The sequence below is a fragment of the Melospiza melodia genome, chromosome 7, assembly GCF_035770615.1.
Source record: "Melospiza melodia melodia isolate bMelMel2 chromosome 7, bMelMel2.pri, whole genome shotgun sequence".
Taxonomy (NCBI): Eukaryota; Metazoa; Chordata; class Aves; order Passeriformes; family Passerellidae; genus Melospiza; species Melospiza melodia.
This window is the reverse complement of record NC_086200.1, coordinates 30,746,190-30,764,079: the sequence shown is the minus strand read 5'-3', so window position 1 is coordinate 30,764,079 and position 17,890 is coordinate 30,746,190. Positions and strand designations below refer to the sequence as shown.

At 59.7% G+C, this 17,890-nt stretch overlaps 2 protein-coding genes across 3 annotated transcripts; one reads left to right on the top strand and one right to left on the bottom strand.

The window, feature by feature from the left end:
* Positions 1–1,410: 1,410 nt before the first annotated feature.
* MAP2K2 (mitogen-activated protein kinase kinase 2) lies at positions 1,411–12,226 on the bottom strand. The gene is made up of 11 exons (XM_063161159.1): positions 12,108–12,226; positions 10,823–11,033; positions 9,211–9,357; positions 8,595–8,672; positions 8,189–8,240; positions 7,975–8,099; positions 5,670–5,883; positions 4,940–5,004; positions 4,245–4,306; positions 3,653–3,698; positions 1,411–3,327 (listed from the first exon to the last, which is right to left on the bottom strand). The coding sequence occupies exons 1-11, from the start codon at positions 12,191–12,193 to the stop codon at positions 3,217–3,219; spliced, it is 1,197 nt and encodes a 398-aa protein (XP_063017229.1). The 5' UTR covers positions 12,194–12,226; the 3' UTR covers positions 1,411–3,216.
* Positions 12,227–13,510: 1,284 nt separating this feature from the next.
* Positions 13,511–17,785, top strand: CREB3L3 (cAMP responsive element binding protein 3 like 3). Of its 2 annotated transcripts, none has more exons than XM_063161155.1 (10): positions 13,511–13,760; positions 14,609–14,733; positions 14,833–15,088; positions 15,447–15,562; positions 15,794–15,925; positions 16,007–16,113; positions 16,226–16,294; positions 16,377–16,461; positions 16,856–16,952; positions 17,078–17,785. In XM_063161155.1, exons 1-10 carry the CDS (start codon positions 13,745–13,747, stop codon positions 17,410–17,412), a joined length of 1,338 nt encoding a protein of 445 aa, XP_063017225.1. In that variant the 5' UTR covers positions 13,511–13,744; the 3' UTR covers positions 17,413–17,785. The 2 variants fall into 2 exon arrangements, with proteins under 2 accessions (XP_063017225.1, XP_063017224.1); XM_063161154.1 differs by lacking the exon at positions 13,511–13,760 and adding an exon at positions 14,095–14,471.
* Positions 17,786–17,890: the final 105 nt, after the last annotated feature.

Below are 17,890 nucleotides of genomic sequence, written 5' to 3'. Positions count from 1 at the left end.
CCGGGAGGGGGGCCCCCAAAATATGAACCCCCAGTGTCCTCCCTGCACTGAGACCCCCCCAAAATCAGCTGGAAACCCCTCCCCTATGAGGGTGTTTGGGGGGAGAGCCCCAATTCCCCCCATTGTACCCCATAAACTGAACGGGGGTTGGCAATCCCCTTTGCCAGCCTCCCAAAATATCAACCCCAGAGTGCCCCCCCTGCATCAAGACACCCCCAAAATCAGCCGTGGAACCCCCCCAAAATCAGCTGTGGACCCCCCCACCACCATGAGGGTGTTTGTGGGGAGAACCCCAACTCCCCCCATTGTACCCCATAAACTGAACAGGGGTTGGGGATCCCCCCTTTGCCACCCCCAATTCCTTCCTGCACCCCCAAAATCCCACTGTGGCACAGGGGCCGTGGTCACCCCCACCCTGGAGACCCCCCCCCCAAATCCCAGCTGGCACCACCAAAGCCTGGCACAGCTCCCAGGGGGGCAGTGAGTCCATCCCAGGGCACCCCAGAGCCCTGGGGGACCCCAAAACAGCAGGAAAAAACAATCCAGGACGCCCCAAAGCAGCACCACGGGAGCCTGGAGTCAGGGACCACGGCATGGGACCCCAAAAATGTCCCAAAATGAGCATGGAATTAGGGATGGCACCATGGGAACCCCAAAAAATGTCCCAAAATGAGCATGGAATTAGAGATGGCACTACAGGATCCCCAAAAAATGTCCCAGAAGGAGCCTGGAATTAGGGATGGCACCATGGGATCCCCCAAAAATGACCCAGAAAGAGCCTGGAGGCTGGGACCATGGCATGGGACCCCCAAAAATGCCCCAGAAGGAGCCTGGAATTTAGGATGGCACTGTGGGATCCCCCAAAAACGTCCCAAAATGAGCATGGAATTGGGGATGGCACCATGGAACCCAAAAAATGCCCCAGAAGGAGCCTGGAATTAGAGATGGCACCATGGGAACCCCAAAAACGTCACAGAAGGAGCCTGGAATTAGGGATGGGATCCCAAAAAATGTCCCAGAAGGAGCCTGGAATTAGGGATGTCACCATGCTGGTGTCACCCCCTGATCCCCTGCATCATTCACAGCCCCAAACCTGCAAAATATTTTCCAATTTTGTGCCAAATTTGGGGGTTTTTTTTCAGCTTCACCCAGCTGCTGCTCACCCCAAATATTTTTCACCCCTAAACATTTTTCACACCCCCCAATTATTTCCAGCTGGATTTGGGTCCTTGGATCCCACATCCATCCCGTGCTGGGGATCATTCCGGTGTCTGCGGCTCCCACTGGAGGCAGCAGTGGCCAGCACATCCCAGGGAGAGCCAGCAGAGCTCCCAGACAGCATTCCCAGCTGGAATTCTGGCTCCTAAGGGGTTAAACCCACCCGGGGCACAACCTTGGAGAGAAACCACCTGGAAATGTAAAGTGCCGTTTATTTATTATTTCCCCCCCCCCCCATCCATGATGAAAATATCGAGTTAAAAAAAAAAAAAAAAAAACCAAAAAATTAATTGCACCACCAAACTGCTCCGTCCATGCTCTCCTCCTCCTCATCATCCTCCTCCTCCTTTTCCTCCTTTTCCTCTCCAAAACCCAGCACCAAAACTGATGGAAAATAGCCTGAAACTTGAGGAACCTTCCCATATTAAATAAGAGGCAAAATCCATCACATCGAGCAGCCCACGGCTCCAGGGGGGCTTGGTTGGGCATGAGCTGAGCCAGCAAGCACAGACCCCTCAAATCTGGGGTGTTCCCCCCAAAAATTTGGGGTGTCTCCCCTTTGGGGATGTGGCTGCCCCGTGGGTTGGCACCAGGCAGGGCAGTGCCTCTGTCCTGTGCTGGAAAACAGGAAAGGAAAAGGGATGAGGGGTTTGGGGGTACCCAGGCCTGGGAGTTAATTTTTGGGGGGGCTGCCATGGTGGGACCCAGGGCAGGCAGGGGGATGGCAGCTGCCAGCCTGACTGAGTGAAAAACAGCCAAAAAAAAAAAAATACAAGGAAAACACAAAAAAATCCCAAATCCTCACGGGGGGGCTCAGGGGTTGCTAAACCCACATGGGGGGAGGAAAGGAATAATTCACCCCAAAATCCACGTGGTGGGAAGGGGCCTGGGGGGCTGCAGGGTCCTCGATGGGAGGGAGGGACAATCCAGGGACAACAACGTGGGCTCAGAGTGGGTTCATCCCTGGTCAGGGGGCTCTGACAGGGAATCCTGGAGCTCTGCCACGGCCACAATGGCTGAGGCCAGCCCTGGGATGGGCTGGAGGCAGCTGGAGGGGGGAAATGCAGCCTGGAGGGGGGAAAATGCAGCCTGGAGGGGGGAAAATGCAGCCTGGAGGGGGGAGAATGCAGCCTGGAGGGGGGAAAATGCAGCCTGGAGGGGGGAAAATGCAGCCTGGAGGGGGGAAAATGCAGCCTGGAGGCGGGAGAATGCAGCCTGGAGGGGGGAAAATGCAGCCTGGAGGGGGGAAAATGCAGCCTGGAGGGTTCCCTGTGCCCCCAACGGGATCAGGAGAGCGACCCCAACCCTGGGCACAGCTGCTGGGAATAGCCAGGCTCTGCCTCCCCTTCTCCAGGGAAGGAAAATCCAAAATGCACCCTCTCCCCTCACCTGGACACTGAAAAGTGAGAGCCATCCCCATTCCCCAGCCCCATGGATCCAGCCCCTCCCCTGAACATCCAGCTCAGGACAAGCCAGGCTCCATCAGAACCGTTTAAAGCAGATTTAAACCAAGCAGCAATCCCTGTTCTGCCCCCAGCCCAGCTGTGGCCTCAGGCAGGACAGGGACACTGCTCTGGGCCACCCTAGGCAGGGTTTCTCCATTCCTGATCCCACTGATTCTCCATCCCAGAGAGAAACCAGGGATGGGGTGAAGCACCAGCCGCCCCTCATCCCGCACCACCTCACACGCGCCATCACCTTCCTTCTTAATTCCCAAAACAACAAAACAAAAACCCAAACCAAAACAAGAATAAACCCAAAAGTGAAGAAAAACCAACATAAGCAGCACCACAATTCCCAAGTGTCAGGAGCTCCAGAGCTGGAGCAGAGCCTGGAACACCCCCAGGTCCGAGGGGACCGACCCTGGAGGATGGAGCCGCCCCCGGTGGATGGAGCCGCCCGGGCCGGAGCTTTGGCGCTGGGAGGGAGGAAGGAGGGCCAGCTGTGCCCTGCAGGGAGCAGAGGAAGCGGTGCCCGAGGCAGCAGTGCCAGCCGGGCTCACATGGCAGCTCGGGTGGGAGTGCTGGGCTGGTTCAGCCGCAGCGTCCGGCACAGCCAGCCCGCGAAATCCACCTCCTCCACCTCGGAGCGCTTGATGAACGTGTGGCTCTGCAAGCACAGGGGAAAACACGGTCAGGAACGGCCCAGAGGAGCAGCCCAGAGCCCAAAAAGCCGGCCCTGTGCTGTGGGATATGCACTGGAGAGGAGGAGGGGAAGATCCTGAGGCAGGGAAAGAGGATTTGGAGAAAATATTCCTCCCATCGTCACAGGGAGGAATCCCTGCCCAAGATCCCACCCAGCCCTGCACTTCCCCTGGATAAAGGGGGTCGGTCCCTCATCCTGAGCTCAGCCTGGAATTCCCAGCCTTTGGAGCAAGAGGGATGGATGGGGCAGCAGCTGGCAGAGTGACCAGGAAAATTCTCTCCCCACTCACCATCAGCATCTTCAGATCTGCTCGTTCTGCTGGGTTCTTAATTAAGCTGAAATGAGAAGAACAAGAGAGGGAAGCCAAGGTGAGGTTCCATGTGGGGATCAGGCTGGAGAAGCCCCAGCTTCCCCCAAAGCCCCTCAAGATGCTGGGAGAGGGATCCCTGCCAGCCCAGCTCCCAGGGAGAGCTGCAGCATCCTTCTCCTCCACACTGTGGGGACAAACTGTGCCCTGCAAATGGAGACAAGGCCCTAAAGCTTGGCAGCAATCTGGGGTTTAATATCCAATCTCTGCTTCACTGGGAGCTCTGGCAGCACCTTCAGGTGTCCCTGTGCCCACGGGGTGACTCAGCCCCAGGATCTGCTCCGCCACCCCCCTTGCCAGGCTCACATTTACAAGGAGCTGGGATCCTGCTCAGCAGCCCCACAAATAATAAAATGCTTTTATTGCCACCCTTCCCAAGGCAGGAGCTCCCAGCACAATGTGGGATCAGGCAGGGAGAGAGAGAGAGATCAGGCAGAACACAGAGGGTGGAGCTGCAGAGCTGTCAAGGAGCACGTCCAAGGCTCCACCTTCAGCCAGGAGATGAAATCCTCACCATTTATTTACAAACTCCTGGAAATCTTGCGTGAAGACTCCACTCGGCAGCTTGGGAGGTGGCTGTGGAGAGAAGGAAAAGGGGTTCCTGCACCACTCCTGTGTTACTGGGCCAAAAATCAGTGTCAGGGAGCTGAGCCCTACAGCCACTCTCATCCTCCTCATCCTCACTGCTTTTCCAGCCAGGAAAACCCTTCCCTGCCACTCCTTCCCCTGCTGCTCCAGCTCGTTCTGCACCCACACTGAACCCCAGCCAAAGCTGGGAAATCACCAAGCATCCCAATCCTAAATCCAGCCTCACAAATCCCAGCTCTGACCATGCCTAGGGCTGATGAAACAATCCCAAAATGAGAATTTTCCATCGCTGTGTTTGTGAGAGCTGGCCTTGCAAGTTGGGTATGGCCTTAAACTGAGGGAGGGAAGGTTTAAATGGGATTTTGGGAAGAAATTCCCCCCTGTAAGAGTGGGAAGGCCCTGAGATGGAATTCCCAGAGCAGCTGGGGCTGCCCCTGGATCCCTGGCAGTGCCCAAGGCCAGGCTGGAGCAGTGGGACAATGGGAGGTGTCCTTGCCATGGCAGGGGTGGCACTGGATGAGCTTTAAGGTCCTTCCAACCCAAACCATGTTGGATTCCATGAGTGACCAAACACGGAGAGCAGAACATCCCCGAGGAAGCCCTGGGGAAGCAAACACCCACCTCGTTAACGATGTAATCCAGCAGCTCAAAGATGGCCATGGCAGGCCTGGTGTCCATCCCGTGGCCTGGGGGGTGACACGACACAAACGGTGCTGAGAGGCTGCTCAGGGCTCAGTTTGGGGTGAAAAACACAATTCTGGGGGAGCTCTGCTGGGAGAGGCTGAGGCAACTCCCAGGGAAATTGAGTCATTAAACAGAATCAAGTTCATTCCCAGAATTTGCATTTCTTTCACCAGACCTCCAGTCCAGATTTATTTATTGGACAGCACCAGACCATCTACTCTGGCTGGCTGGCAGCACTTCCAGAGCCTTCTGCTCCCAAGGAAACGGCTCCAGCAGAGCACCCCTGGAATCCTGGAGCTGCTTGGTGCTTCTGTGAGAGCTCCCAGCAGAGCTCTCCCCAAAGAGCTGCCTGAGAAGAACCTGCTGGCAGCACAGGGGCTGTGATAACGTCCCTCACACCATCCTCTCCACGGGAGCCACATTCCAGCCGTGCCCACAGCCTTTTTGTGGGACACAGGAGGATCTCAGGAGCCCACGGGCAGAGCCCAAACCCATCCTGAGAGTCCCTCCCCGCCTCGGTTCCACCAACCTGTGTCGTGCGGGAGCCAAAGTCGCCTTCCCTAGCGGCGCTCCCAGCAGAGCCTCCTGCAGGGCAGCTCCCCCAGCCCCCCCAAGCCCGCAGATCCCCCATGGAAGCGTTGCTGCCGATGCACACCACAGCCCCTACCACTGACGGGGCGTCCTGGGGGCCTGGCCCGCGGCGAGATGCTGGGGGACTCTCCCTCCGCCCCGTCCACCACAGGACGGCCAAAAATTGCTTCCAGTTCCTTGGAGTCTGGCGGGGGGATTGGGTACCTTCCGATCGACAGCTCCACCAGGGACAGCCCCATGCTCCAGATGTCCGACTGCACCGAGTAGTGCGTGCCCTGCAGGCGCTCGGGCTGCGGGAGAGAGATGGGGATGGTGGGAATGGGATAATGGGGATAATGGGGATAGTGGGGACAATGGGAATGGGGATGGGGATAATGGGGAGAGCCCTGCAGGCGCTCGGGCTGCGGGAGAGGAGGGGACAGTGGGAATGGGATAATGGGGATAGTGGCACTGGGAATGGGGATAATGGGGACAATGGGAATGGGGATAATGGGGATAATGGGGACAATGGGAATGGGGATAATGGGAATGGGGATGGGGATAATGGGGACAATGGGAATGGGATGGGGATAGTGGCACTGGGAATGGGGATAATGGGGACAATGGGAATGGGGATAATGGGGATAATGGCACTGAGAATGGGGATAATGGGGACAATGGGAATGGGGATGGGGATAATGGGAATTGGGATGGGGATAATGGGGAGAGCCCTGCAGGCCCTTGGGCTGCAGGAGAGATGGGGATAATGGCACTGGGAATAGGGAAAATGGCATTGGGAATGGGAATAACAGGGATAATGGCACTGGGGATGGGGATGATGGCACTGGGGATGGGGATGATGGCACTGGGGATGGGGATAATGGGGATAGTGGCACTTGGAATGGAGATAATGGGGATAATGGCACTGGGAATGGGGATAATGGGGAGAGCCCTGCAGGCACTTGGGCTGCAGGAGAGATGGGGATAATGGCACTGGGAATGGGGATAATGGGGACAATGGGAATGGGGATGGGGATAATGGGGAGAGCCCTGCAGGCACTTGGGCTGCAGGAGAGATGGGGATAATGGCACGGGGAATAGGGAAAACGCAATGGGAATAACAGGGATAATGGCACTGGGAATGGGGATAATAGCACTATGAATGGGGATGGGGATAATGGGAAGAGCACAGGGAGGGGCTCAGGGGGAATGGGAATGGGGATAATGGCGCTGGGAATGGGCGATAATGGCTCTGGGAATGGGCGATAATGGCACCCAGGGCACAGGGAATGCAAGGTGACATGGAATGCTGGTCCCCAGAGCATGGGAACACCCACTGACATGGGATATGGACACCCAGGACACAGGAATGGGATAGTGACACCAAGTACAAATATCCTGTATTGGTGAGACTCAGACTCCAGTGCCTAAAGGGGCTCCAAGGGAACTGGAGAAGGACTCTGGGCAAGGGACAGGACACAGGGAATGGCTCCACACGGACAGAGGCAGGGATAGATGGGATAGATTGGGAAGGAATTCCACCCTGAGAGGGTGGGGAGGCCCTGGAAGCTGTGGCTGCCCCTGGATCCCTGGAAATGTCCAGGTTGGAGCAGCCTGGGACAGTGGAAGGTGTCCCTGCCATGGCAGGAGTGGGACTGGATGGGCTTTAAGGTCCTTCCAACCCAAACCATCCTGGGATTCTGTAATATCCCAAAGGCCTCTCCATGGCAGCTCTCCAGGGAAGGGACAGTCCCAGAAGGATCATGTGCAAAGGGGATGGAAAAGAAGAACGATGTGCAGACAAAAAGCACTTGGAGCATCTTATCCACACTCCCAGCTCAGCAGCATTCCCAGCTGCTTGTGTTTGGGAGTCTGGAACACCCAGCAGGAACCTATTTCTCTGTGTGCTGAAATCTAAGGGACTCTGCTTATCCATAAAAATGTATTTTCCTGCTCTCTGCTGTTCACACCCAAGAGGAACCAAAGGAGCAGAAAATCCCCTTGAGGTTATGGCCATTAAAAGAAAAAATCATAAATAAATCAATCCATGCAAGTCATCCCCACTGGCAGCTCTGAGGCAGCCTGGAGCCAGGGCCTGGGAGCAGAGGGGACAGGATTTTTAAATAGCCCCTGACTAACTATAACTGCTCTTGAATAACCATTCCCAAAATACAGGAGCAGCTCAGACCTCAGGATCCTTCCCTGGGAGGGTGGGGAGGCCCTGGCACAGGTTCCCACAGAAGCTGGGGCTGCCCCCGGATCCCTGGAAGTGTCCAAGGCCAGGTTGGACGAGGCTTGGGACAACCTGGGACAGTGGAAAGTGTCCCTGTGGACAGGATGGGGATGGAAACAGCTGAGATGAACCCAAATAGCCCAAAAAAACCCAGGTGGAAGGAACTTACAGACATGTAGGACCGAGTTCCCACAAAGGAGTTGGCCATGGAGTCAATGAGCTGCCCGCTGACCCCAAAGTCACAGAGCTTGATCTCCCCTCGGGAATTCACCAGGATGTTGGAGGGTTTCACATCTGGGAACAGCGAGAGAGAGGGCAGTGTGAGGGTGGCTCTGGGGGACACCGGGCGCTGCAGGCTGGCATTTCCAGGGTCCTGCTCTCACCTCTGTGCATGATTTGGTGCTTCTCCCGCAGGTAGGCCAGGCCCCGCAGAACCTGGGGAGAACCCAAAGGCTGGATCAGAGCAGAGCTCAGGGAGCAGCTCTGCCCCCAGCCCAAGGAGAGCTGCCCTGCGGTGTCCATGTCCCTCAGGGTTTGCAATTTATCCCCAATTCCATCACAGATTTTGGGTGAACCGCCCCAAAAAAGCTTCTCCCAAACCTCCTCAAAGCGAAGCCAACATTATCCAGGGTAAAAGGAGGTGGGAATAATTCCCCTCTGCTCTGGTCCAGGAAAAGTGCAGTCCCCAGGACTGGGAAACACAGAAAACTTCCCAGGGCAGCCCAGGAATTATTCCCAATCCCTGCCCAGCAAATCCCCCCTGGAAGCCTGGGCAGCCCCAGCACTCACCGCTATACTGACTTTGCCCAGGATTTCCTCAGGAATTCTTTTGGCTTCTTTCAGCACTTGATCCAAAGAGCCACCATCCTGAAACCAAGAACGTGGGAATGACCAACACAGCAATTCCCAGCAGGAAAACAGAGCAGCTGGATGCACAGGGCAGCAGGTGCATTGAGCACACTCCTTTTTCAGCCAAAAAGAAGATCTGGTGATCTGAGCTCAGGTTTATCACTGAAAACTGATATCACTCAGGTTTATCACTGAAAACTGTTTTTTAACAGCTCTGCTTCTTGCTGTTGGATCTCTGCTTCCTTCCATCAGTGGAAATGCCAAGATGGTGCTGATTTGGAGGAGAAATGACTTAATTTTCCAACAGAAAGAACAGAATGTGTCCACTGAGCCTCTCAGCGGGCTCTGCAGAGCAGTAGGTTGGCAACATTTCCGTTTGGCCAAGCCCCAAACCTCTGCTTCCTCTTCCCAAAAGTCGCTGTCTCCCTCATTCCGAGCCCTGGCAGGAATGTGTGGCTCCCACCAGGAGCAATGGCCAGGACAAGGAGCTGCCAGCGGCACCGAGCTGGCAGGGAGAGGCACTGGGAGGGAGCAGGGAGGGCAGGGCCTCACTCACCATGTGCTCCATGCAGATGGAGATCTCCCCGTCGCTGTAGAAGGCTCCATAGAAGCCCACGATGTAGGGGGAGTTGCACTCGTGCAGCACCTGCAGCTCCCGGATGATCTGGTTCCTGATGGCTGGCTTGATTTCCAAATGGATCAGCTGCCAAGGGAGAGGAGACAGGCAAGGTGTGAGTCCTGGGAAGGAGAGGAACTGATGGGCAGCAGCCCTGAGTGCTGGGAGGAAATCACATCTTCAAGGGAGGCGCAGAATTTTTCCCATTTGCAGAGTAATATTAAGGATAAAGTGCCAGGACACTGGGAATGGCTTCCCAGGGCAGGGATGGATGGGATATTGGGAATAAACCTTGGAATGGAATTCCCAGAGAAGCTGTGGCTGCCCCTGGCAGTGCCCAGGGCCAGGCTGGATGTGGCTTGGAGCAGCCTGGGACAGTGGAAGATGTCCCTGGCCATGGCAGGGGTGGCACTGGGTGGGATTGAAGGTGTCTCCAGCCCCATCCAGTGTGGGATCCCATGCTGGAGGCACAGGGAGAGCTCTGTGTGGGATCCCATGCTGGAGGCACAGGGAGAGCTCTGTGTGGGATCCCATGCTGGAGGCACAGGGAGAGCTCTGTGTGGGATCCCATGCTGGAGGCACAGGGAGAGCTCTGTGTGGGATCCCATGCTGGAGGCACAGGGAGAGCTCTGTGTGGGATCCCATGCTGGAGGCACAGGGAGAGCTCTGTGCTGCCTCAGCCACGGAAGGCGCCGGGATTGCACCGGACACGGGTGGAAAGACGAGTCAGGAGTTTTGATCTCAGCCCCTCTGAGTCAGCAGCCAGGAGCATTTTCACAAGCTCTGGAGGTGTTGTAAGAAGGTGCTCCCAGATCAAGGAGACCACAGAAAAGAAAAAGCCCCTGTGAAGGTTCTGCACGAGAACGAGCAGCGGCTTTTGGGGCCGCACACGGGGTCAGAGCAGAGCAGGGAGGGAAACACCCAGGGCCGGAGAAAGGAGGCCCTGCCCTGGAACTGGGTGAGCTGTGGGGCCCCTTCCAACCCAAACCACTCCAGGATTCCATGATCCCAGCAGCAGGAGGGAGGAGAGGCTCTGGAGGAGGCAGAGCAGTGGTTGTGCTGCTCCTGCCAAGCACAGCCTCTCCCAGCAGGCAGGTGAAGCAGCTCCTGATTTTCTACTCTGTGGCACCACAGTGGATGTTCCCAATGGAGCCAAGTCTGAGAGGAACCTCTGTCTGGGGAACCTCTGTCCCTGCTTGGAATGAGATAAATGGGGCTGAGGAATGAGGGACGTGTGTGCCAAACCCATCCTTCCCACTGCCACTTCCTTGGTCCTGACCTACAATCCTCAGGAGAGCCAATTCCACTCACTTTGTCCATCAGAACTGGGGAAAAAAAAAAATAAACTGCTGTTTTCCAGAGCCCAGGGATCTGTCACTGGGAGTGCAGCCTCTCCAAAAGGAGACAGCTCCATCTGGGAGCAGCCAGGCCTCTGCTCCTGACCACGGTGAGGTGGTGAAGGTGCAAATGCAGAGAGAATCCAACCAAAGCCAGTCCTCCCCGGGCCATGGAGAGCTCCAGGTGCCCCCCAGCATTCCCAGCCCCTCGTTACCTTCCGTGCCATAACGAGCCCTGAGGGTTTGTGCTGCACTTTGGTGACCACGCCGCCATTGCCAGCGCCCAGCTCGCAGATCCTCTCGAAGTCATCGTCCTTCAGCTCCCCCACTTTGGCTTTCTGTGTCAGGAAAGCTTCCAGGCGCTTCTTCTGCTGCTCATCCAGCTCCAGCTCCTCCAGCTTCTTCTGCAGGTCCACCAGGTTAGCCCTGGAGAGGGGAGGAGGAGATGGGAGATGCTCAGCACCAGGGAAAGGAGGGTGCAGCTCTTAGGAAATGATGGAAAAATCATCCCCTGACATGTCCTGAGCCCCCACAATGGGATCACCTGGACAGGGAGAGCTGGAGAAATCCCTGCCCAGCACACACAGCCCCTCTGGAGAGGAGCTGGGGAGCAGTCAGGTGTTTTGGGAGAGCCAAGGAACAGGAAGAATCCTTGGGCCCTTACAGAGGCAGCAGCAGATGCTGCTCTCTGTCCCGGGGAGCCAAACTTGGCTTTGGTGTGTAACATGAGAGGGGCTCTCCGTGGGGTCCCGCAGCGCTGCTACACCCCCACCCCAAATCCTGAGCACAAAGGGGGGTCTGTGCTGCCCCAGCAGCAGCTGCCGAGCCCCCGCCGCCCGTGCCAGCTCCAGCTGCTCCGTCCCATTTGCTGCCACCCCCTGTCCCCCCTCAGCCACACTGGGACGTGTCGGGAGGGTCTCACCCATCCCTTCCACCCCTCGTACCCCCCTCCACCGCCTCTCACCCCACATCTCCCACCTGCCGAGCCCCCAGTGCTGCCCCACGTCCCCCCCAGCCCCCGGGTGCCCATCCCAGCTCCAGGCCGGATCTCCAGGCCCGTTTCCCTCCTGTACCTTAGCACGGCACCCCCCGGGCCTGAGCTGTCCCTGCGAACCGGGGGGGCAGAACAGCCTCCCCCTGCCCCTGCCATCCGCACCTGCCCTCCCAGCCCTCAGCCTTGTCCCCCGGCTCTGCCTCCCTGACCCTCAGCTGCCCCACCCCGGGCCCATCCAGCCCCCCAGGCCTGGCCCGGTTCCCCCACACCTGCCCCGGTCCCCCCGAGCCTGTCCCAGCTCCCCCCTCAGACCTTCCCAGGCCTCTCCAAACCCGTCCCGGCTCCTCCAGGCCTTCCCCGGCCCCCCCCACGCCCCGTGCCCGCCGTGCCCCGACCCCCCAGGGCCCGGTGCCCGCTCTGTCCCGGCCTCCCCGCTCTGCCCGGGCCCGGTGTCCCCCCCAGGCCCAGCCCCCCTGCCGGGGCGGTCCCGGCCGGGCCTGACTCACTCTGCGGAGCCGTCGGGGCTGGGCCCCTCGGCGGCGCTGGGGGCGATGTTGAGGGCGGGCAGCACCGGCTTCCTCTTGGCCGGCATGGCCGGGCCGGGCCGCGCCTGCGGGGCCGGGGGGGCGCGGCCGGGCGCGGGGGCGCGCGGGGGCGGGGCCGGGGCGGGGCCTGCGCGGGCCAATCGGGGGCGGGGCCGAGCCTGGGGGCGGGGACATGGCCGGTGGCGGGGCGGGGCCACGATCGGGCCTATGGAGGCGGGACCTCCGAGAGGTGGGGGCAGAAAGCCCGGAGGGGCGGGGCCCCGTGCAGGCACAGGGGGCGGGGCCTAAGTGCGCCTGGAAGAACGCGCGGCGGAGCGGAGTCTCGCGAGATCTCGCTGAGGGGGAGAAGGAGTTGGCTGCTGTGATCGGGGTTCCACACCCGAGGGGCGCCGGCAGTGTGGGCGGAGCGTTAATTAAATAAACACTAATTAGTGACCCAGCGACGGGCAGCAGCCCCTCAGCCCCTGCCTGCTCTGCCCATCCCGTTCCATGCCCGATCCAGACCCCGGGACCCCCGAGGCTCCTGAGGAACGGCCCCGAGCGGCCCCGGGTGGCGGCACCGGGCGGGCGCCCTTTGCCCGGTCCCGGCGGGGCCATAAAGCGGGGAGCAGCCGCCGCCTGCCCGGGCAGAGGCCGTGGGGCGGCCGATAAGGGGCCGTGGCCTTGTCCCTGCGCCACGCCTGAGCCACACGGAGACTTAGTCAGCTCTGTCCCCTCTGTCCCTGTGCCCGGGGTGCCATTCACTGCGGGCACGCAGGTGCAGCTGGGCCGGTGCCCCTCGGTGCAGGGGGGTGAAGGGGACGCAGCGTGTGAACCTGAGACAGCCATGAGGGACTCACGGAATCCCAGGATGGGCTGGGTTGGGATGGAATTTAAACACATCCAGTGCCACCCATGTCATGGGCAGGGACACCTCCCACTGTCCCAGGCTGCTCCAAGCCCCAGTGTCCACCCTGGCCTTGGGCACTGCCAGGGATCCAGGGGCAGCCACAGCTGCTCTGGGCACCCTGTGCCAGGGCCTGCCCACCCTCCCATCAATTCCTTCCCAAAATCCCTCCCATCCCTGCCCTCTGTCCCTGGAAAGCCATTCCCTGTGTGCTGTTCCTCCATCCCCTGCCAACGGTCTCTCTCCAGGAGAACCACAGGGCCCCAGGGTGGTTTTGAATAATCCACAAGTGGTGGAGCCCAAGCAAAGGTCCCCGGATATTGCGCTCAGCAGTCATCGAATGTGATTAACGCCGAGACGTCTGAAAAAGGGAAACTGTCCCCAAAAGTGGGTGAAGGTTCACGGACAATTATAGCACCTGGACTTTGCCCAGCAGCCCCGGCCCCTCCTGCCCCGCTTGGCAGAGGAGCACAAAAACATTTGGCTAATGAGTTACGGGTCCAGCCCCGGGGTGGCCCTGCCATCTCACTCTGACGGCCCCAATCAGGGCTGGGACATTTTGCAATCTAGGATATTATTTCTGTGCAGTTGGAGTTTAAACTTTGCCATTCGGGTCAGGGAATCATAAAGGAGGAGGAAGAGGAAGAGGGTGAAGGCCCAGCTTGTTGTCCACTGCGCTCCCTGTGCTCAGAGAGGGCTGAGAGGACAATCAATGGCATCTCCCTCAGGTATGTCCTGGCTGCCACCGCTCAATGAGATCCCATGGGGCCATCAGGGTTCTCTGAGAGGATTGAGGGTGAAGGACCACCGTGTCCACCTTGGCCAGACTAATGTCAAGTAATGACAACTGCCCCCAGCTGGCTTGGAGGACATTTGAGCCAGTTGGGTGGGTGGTGGGTTGGTTGGTTGGTTGGTTGGTTGGTTGGTTGGTTGGTTGGTTGGTTGGTCGGTCAATCAGGCAGAGAGTTGACTGGTCAGTCCATTGGTCAGTGGGCTGGTTGTTGGGGCAGTCCATCCATTGGTCATTTGGCCAACAGGTTGACCATTTGTTCTGTCTCTTGATCAGTTCATTGACTGAATGGTCAACCAGTTGGTCAGTGGGTCAGCTGCTCGGGTAGTTGGGGTGTCAGTTGGCTGATTGGCCAGTTGGGTGAGTGGTCAGCTCTGAGCCCAGGGTCTCGAGCAGTGCCTGGGGTAGCAGTGAGGGACTGAGTCCCCTCCCTGGGGTGACCGGTGGCCGCAGTCCCCTCCCCTCCCCTGGCCACCCAGAATGATTAACCAGCCCTTCCAGCACAGCCACCTCCAGGAGGAGCCCCCTGGCTGGGCAGCTCTGGGTGGAAAACTGGAGGATTTGGGAACTTCAGCTGCTGGGAGGAGCAGGGGGCACTGCCATGCCTGGAGCCCCCACATCCTGTCCCACACCTGTAGGGCTTTTCCAGGTGAATCCCAACATTCCCCGGCCCCCTCTCAGCTGCCCCACGACTCGGGGTGTCCCTGGGGCTGTGCAGTTGGTGTGGGGGTGGCTCTGGGGGGTACCACGGGGCCTGGGCTGGGCAGTGACCCTGCCATCCCACAGCCATGGCCTCCAGCATGGGCAGCCTCGAGAGCCTGGACCTGCTGGATCTCCTCTTCGACGTCCAGGACGGGATCCTGCGCGAGGTGGAGCTGGGGACGCCGCCGGGGGCCTGGCCCCAGGACAGGGTGAGCCCCGGGCCTGAGCCCGCCCCACCTGTCCCTGCTGAGTGCCAGCCCTGGCATGTCACACCCGGTGCTCCCGGTGATGGTGCCCTGTCCCCACAGCGTGCCCCGGACAGCAATGACCTCCTGAGCTCCGTGCTGGGCTCTGGGGACTCGGTGTCAGACTCGCCCAGCTGGTCCCCGGCCACCAGTGACAGCGGGGTGTCCGAGGACCCCCCCTCTGACCAGCACGACAGCCCCCCCCGGAGCTGCGGCGGGGGTCCCCGGGAGGTCCTGTACCCCTACACTGAGCCGAGCCAGGCCCAGCCCCTCCCGGCGGGGTCGGGGGTCCTGCAGCCCGAGGTCTCCATCGACCTGGGTGAGCCACACTGGGAAAGGAGCGGGCTGGGGGCACTGGGGACACTGGGGACACTGGGGAGGTGAGAGCAGTGGGGACTGTGAGGACATTGAGGGGCCTGGGGGAAACTGGGAAGAACTGGGAGGTCTGGTGGGCTAGGGAGGAGATAGGGACAGTGTGGAGGGATTGGGAACTGGGGTGAACTGGGCACACTGGTGGTGGGGGGCACTAGGGCAGGACCAGAGGGACAGTTTGGGCACTGGACTGGGCAGCAAGTCACCCTGCTTTAGGGGCCATGGCAGGGGAGGGTCCTGCAGTGGGGACACTGGGGACAGTGGGGACACAGCACTGTTGACAGCCCTGCTCTGCCCTCACCCAGACATGTGGCACCCTGGGTTCTTTCTGGAGGAGAGCCAGGACCCGCCTGTGGTCCCCCCGCCCGCATCCTGTGCCCTCACCGTCAAGGACCTGCTGCTCTCGGGCAGCTCTGACAATGTGAGTCCCTGTCCCCGTGTCCCCAGCCCTGTCCCTTCCTGCACCCTGATCATCCCCATTCCCATCCCTATCCCTCCTTGTCCTCACTTGTTCCCTTCCCTTCCTGGTCCTTGTCTGTGATCCCTGTCCCTTCCTGGCCCAAGGCACCTTCACCATGGTCCCAGCCAGGGTCCCTGGGCCAGGTGGAGGGTGACCCCCACCCAAAGGTGTCACCACTGCATGTCCCCACAGCAGCCACAGGCTCCTGGCTCCCTGCTCCGGCCCAGCCAGGGCCACTTCCAGGAGCTGGTGCTGACAGAGGATGAGAAGAAGCTGCTGTTGAAGGAGGGGGTGACCCTGCCCACGCAGCTGCCCCTCACCAAGGTGGGTGCCAGGACCCCTGGGGGGGTGTGGAGGGGGGTCCCAGCCCTCCCTGGTGGCCCTGACCCCTCGTGTCTCCCCCAGTACGAGGAGCGGGTGCTGAAGAAGATCCGGAGGAAGATCCGGAACAAGCAGTCGGCCCAGGAGAGCCGCAAGAAGAAGAAGGAATACATCGATGGGCTGGAGAGCAGGTACAGAGCCCAGCCCCTCACCTGGGCACGGTGACACCCCCAGCGTGGCACCCCGGGCACTCTGCTCCCTGCCAGCCCTGTCCCCTGACCCCTGCTGCTCTCCCTGTCCCAGGATGTTGGCGTGCACGGCTCAGAACCAGGAGCTGCAGAGGAAGGTCCTGCACCTGGAGAAGCAGAATTCGTAGGTGTTCCCAGGGTGGGATGGGGACAAGGCGGGGTGGGAAGTGTTGGCGTGGAGGCTCATGGGCTCTCCCTGTTCCCAGATCCCTCCTGGAGCAGCTGAAGAAACTCCAGGCCATGGTGGTTCAGTCGAGCAACAAGGCAGCACAGACAGGGACCTGCCTGGCGGTGCGTGGGGCCTCCAAAGCCTGGGAGATGGGCAGGGAGGGAGGGAGGGAGGGAGGGATGGATGGATGGATGGATGGATGGATGGATGGATGGATGGATGGATGGATGGATGGATGGATGGATGGAGGATGGATGAATGGATGATGGATGGATGGATGATGGATGGATGGATGATGGATGGATGGATATATGGATGGATGGATGGATGGATGGATGGATGGATGGATGGATGGATGGATGGATGGATGGATGGATGGATGGATGGATGTGCACTGGTAGGACATGAACCAGGAGGGATGGAGGAATAGATGCACTCCTGGGTCTGCCACCAGCTGTGACCCACCTCCTGGTTCCTCTCCCCTGCTGTGCTCAGTGATGTCCCCTCTGTCCCCAGGTCCTGCTGCTCTCCTTCACCCTCATTGTCTTCCCCTCCATCAGCCCCTTCGCCCCCAGCAAGGCTGAGGCAAACGGCGACTTCAGGCCCGTGCGAGGTGAGGGATGAGCTGGGGCTGAGCTGGGCTGTGCCAGGGTTGTCCCAGGGCTGTGCTGAGCTGAGCCAGAGCCGTGCCAGACCCTCATGGCCCTGGCCCAGGCCCTGACCCTCCGTGGGGCTCAGTTTTCTCCAGGTCCCTGCACAACGCCGCCGCCTCCCGCGTGGTTCACACCCAGCCCCAGGCCGGGGATGAGAAGCCCCCGGAGCCGCTGTGGTCGGAGCCCCTGCGCGAGACCCCCGAGACCCTGCACGAGGCGTTCCAGGACACGTCCCCAGCACTCCCGGCCAAAGGCTCCCTCCAGAACCACACGCGGCCATCGGGCACCGAGGGGCTGAGCCACCACGAGCACGGGGAGCAGGCCGAGGCCGTGCCGGGGGATGGCTCCGTGCCACACCCGGGGCTGGCATCCCTGGCGTGGTCCGAGCCCGCGGTGCTGGAGCCGGCGGAGGAGCTTTAGGCAGAGCAGGGGGCACGGGGGTGCCACGGGGTGCCAGCACCTCGTCCCCTCCAGGACACACCCTCGGGGGGACCCCTCCGGGATCTGCCTCTGGATGCTGGACCTGCTTGGCTTTGCTTGGATTCTGTGAACTGGGAAGAGGAGACCGGTTCCCACTGGCCTTACTGGGAGGAGAGGGGCTGCTCCTGCCCCCCGGCACAGTGGGAGTTGTGGAAAGGACTTGAGGTCGCTCAGGATGGGGCTGAGAAGCAGGAGGGGCCCTGCCCTGGTTGGCTGCTGGTGGTGCAACTGGTTGGTTTTGTTTTGGTTTTGTTTTGGTTTTTGGTTTTAGAATTTTATTTTCGTCTCTAAATATAAGATATTTTGGAAGAAATCCACCTGCTGTAATTTAAAAGAGGGTGCTCCACAAGGTTTCAAGGAGCCCTGGGCCAGGGGACCTCAAGCCCAGCTGCCATGAGGGGCCCAGAAATGTGGGGGG

Coding starts and splice junctions, on each gene's coding strand:
- CREB3L3 (XM_063161154.1), top strand. CDS start 14,303: ATGATTAACCAGCCCTTCCAGCACAGCCACCTCCAGGAGGAGCCCCCT. Junction 15,926..16,006: donor CGCAGCTGCCCCTCACCAAG/GTGGGTGCCAGG, acceptor TGTCTCCCCCAG/TACGAGGAGCGGGTGCTGAA. Junction 16,114..16,225: donor ATCGATGGGCTGGAGAGCAG/GTACAGAGCCCA, acceptor TCCCTGTCCCAG/GATGTTGGCGTGCACGGCTC.
- MAP2K2 (XM_063161159.1), bottom strand. CDS start 12,193: ATGCCGGCCAAGAGGAAGCCGGTGCTGCCCGCCCTCAACATCGCCCCC. Junction 8,673..9,210: donor CCATCTGCATGGAGCACATG/GTGAGTGAGGCC, acceptor TCTTGGTTTCAG/GATGGTGGCTCTTTGGATCA. Junction 5,884..7,974: donor GAACTCGGTCCTACATGTCT/GTAAGTTCCTTC, acceptor TCTCTCCCGCAG/CCCGAGCGCCTGCAGGGCAC.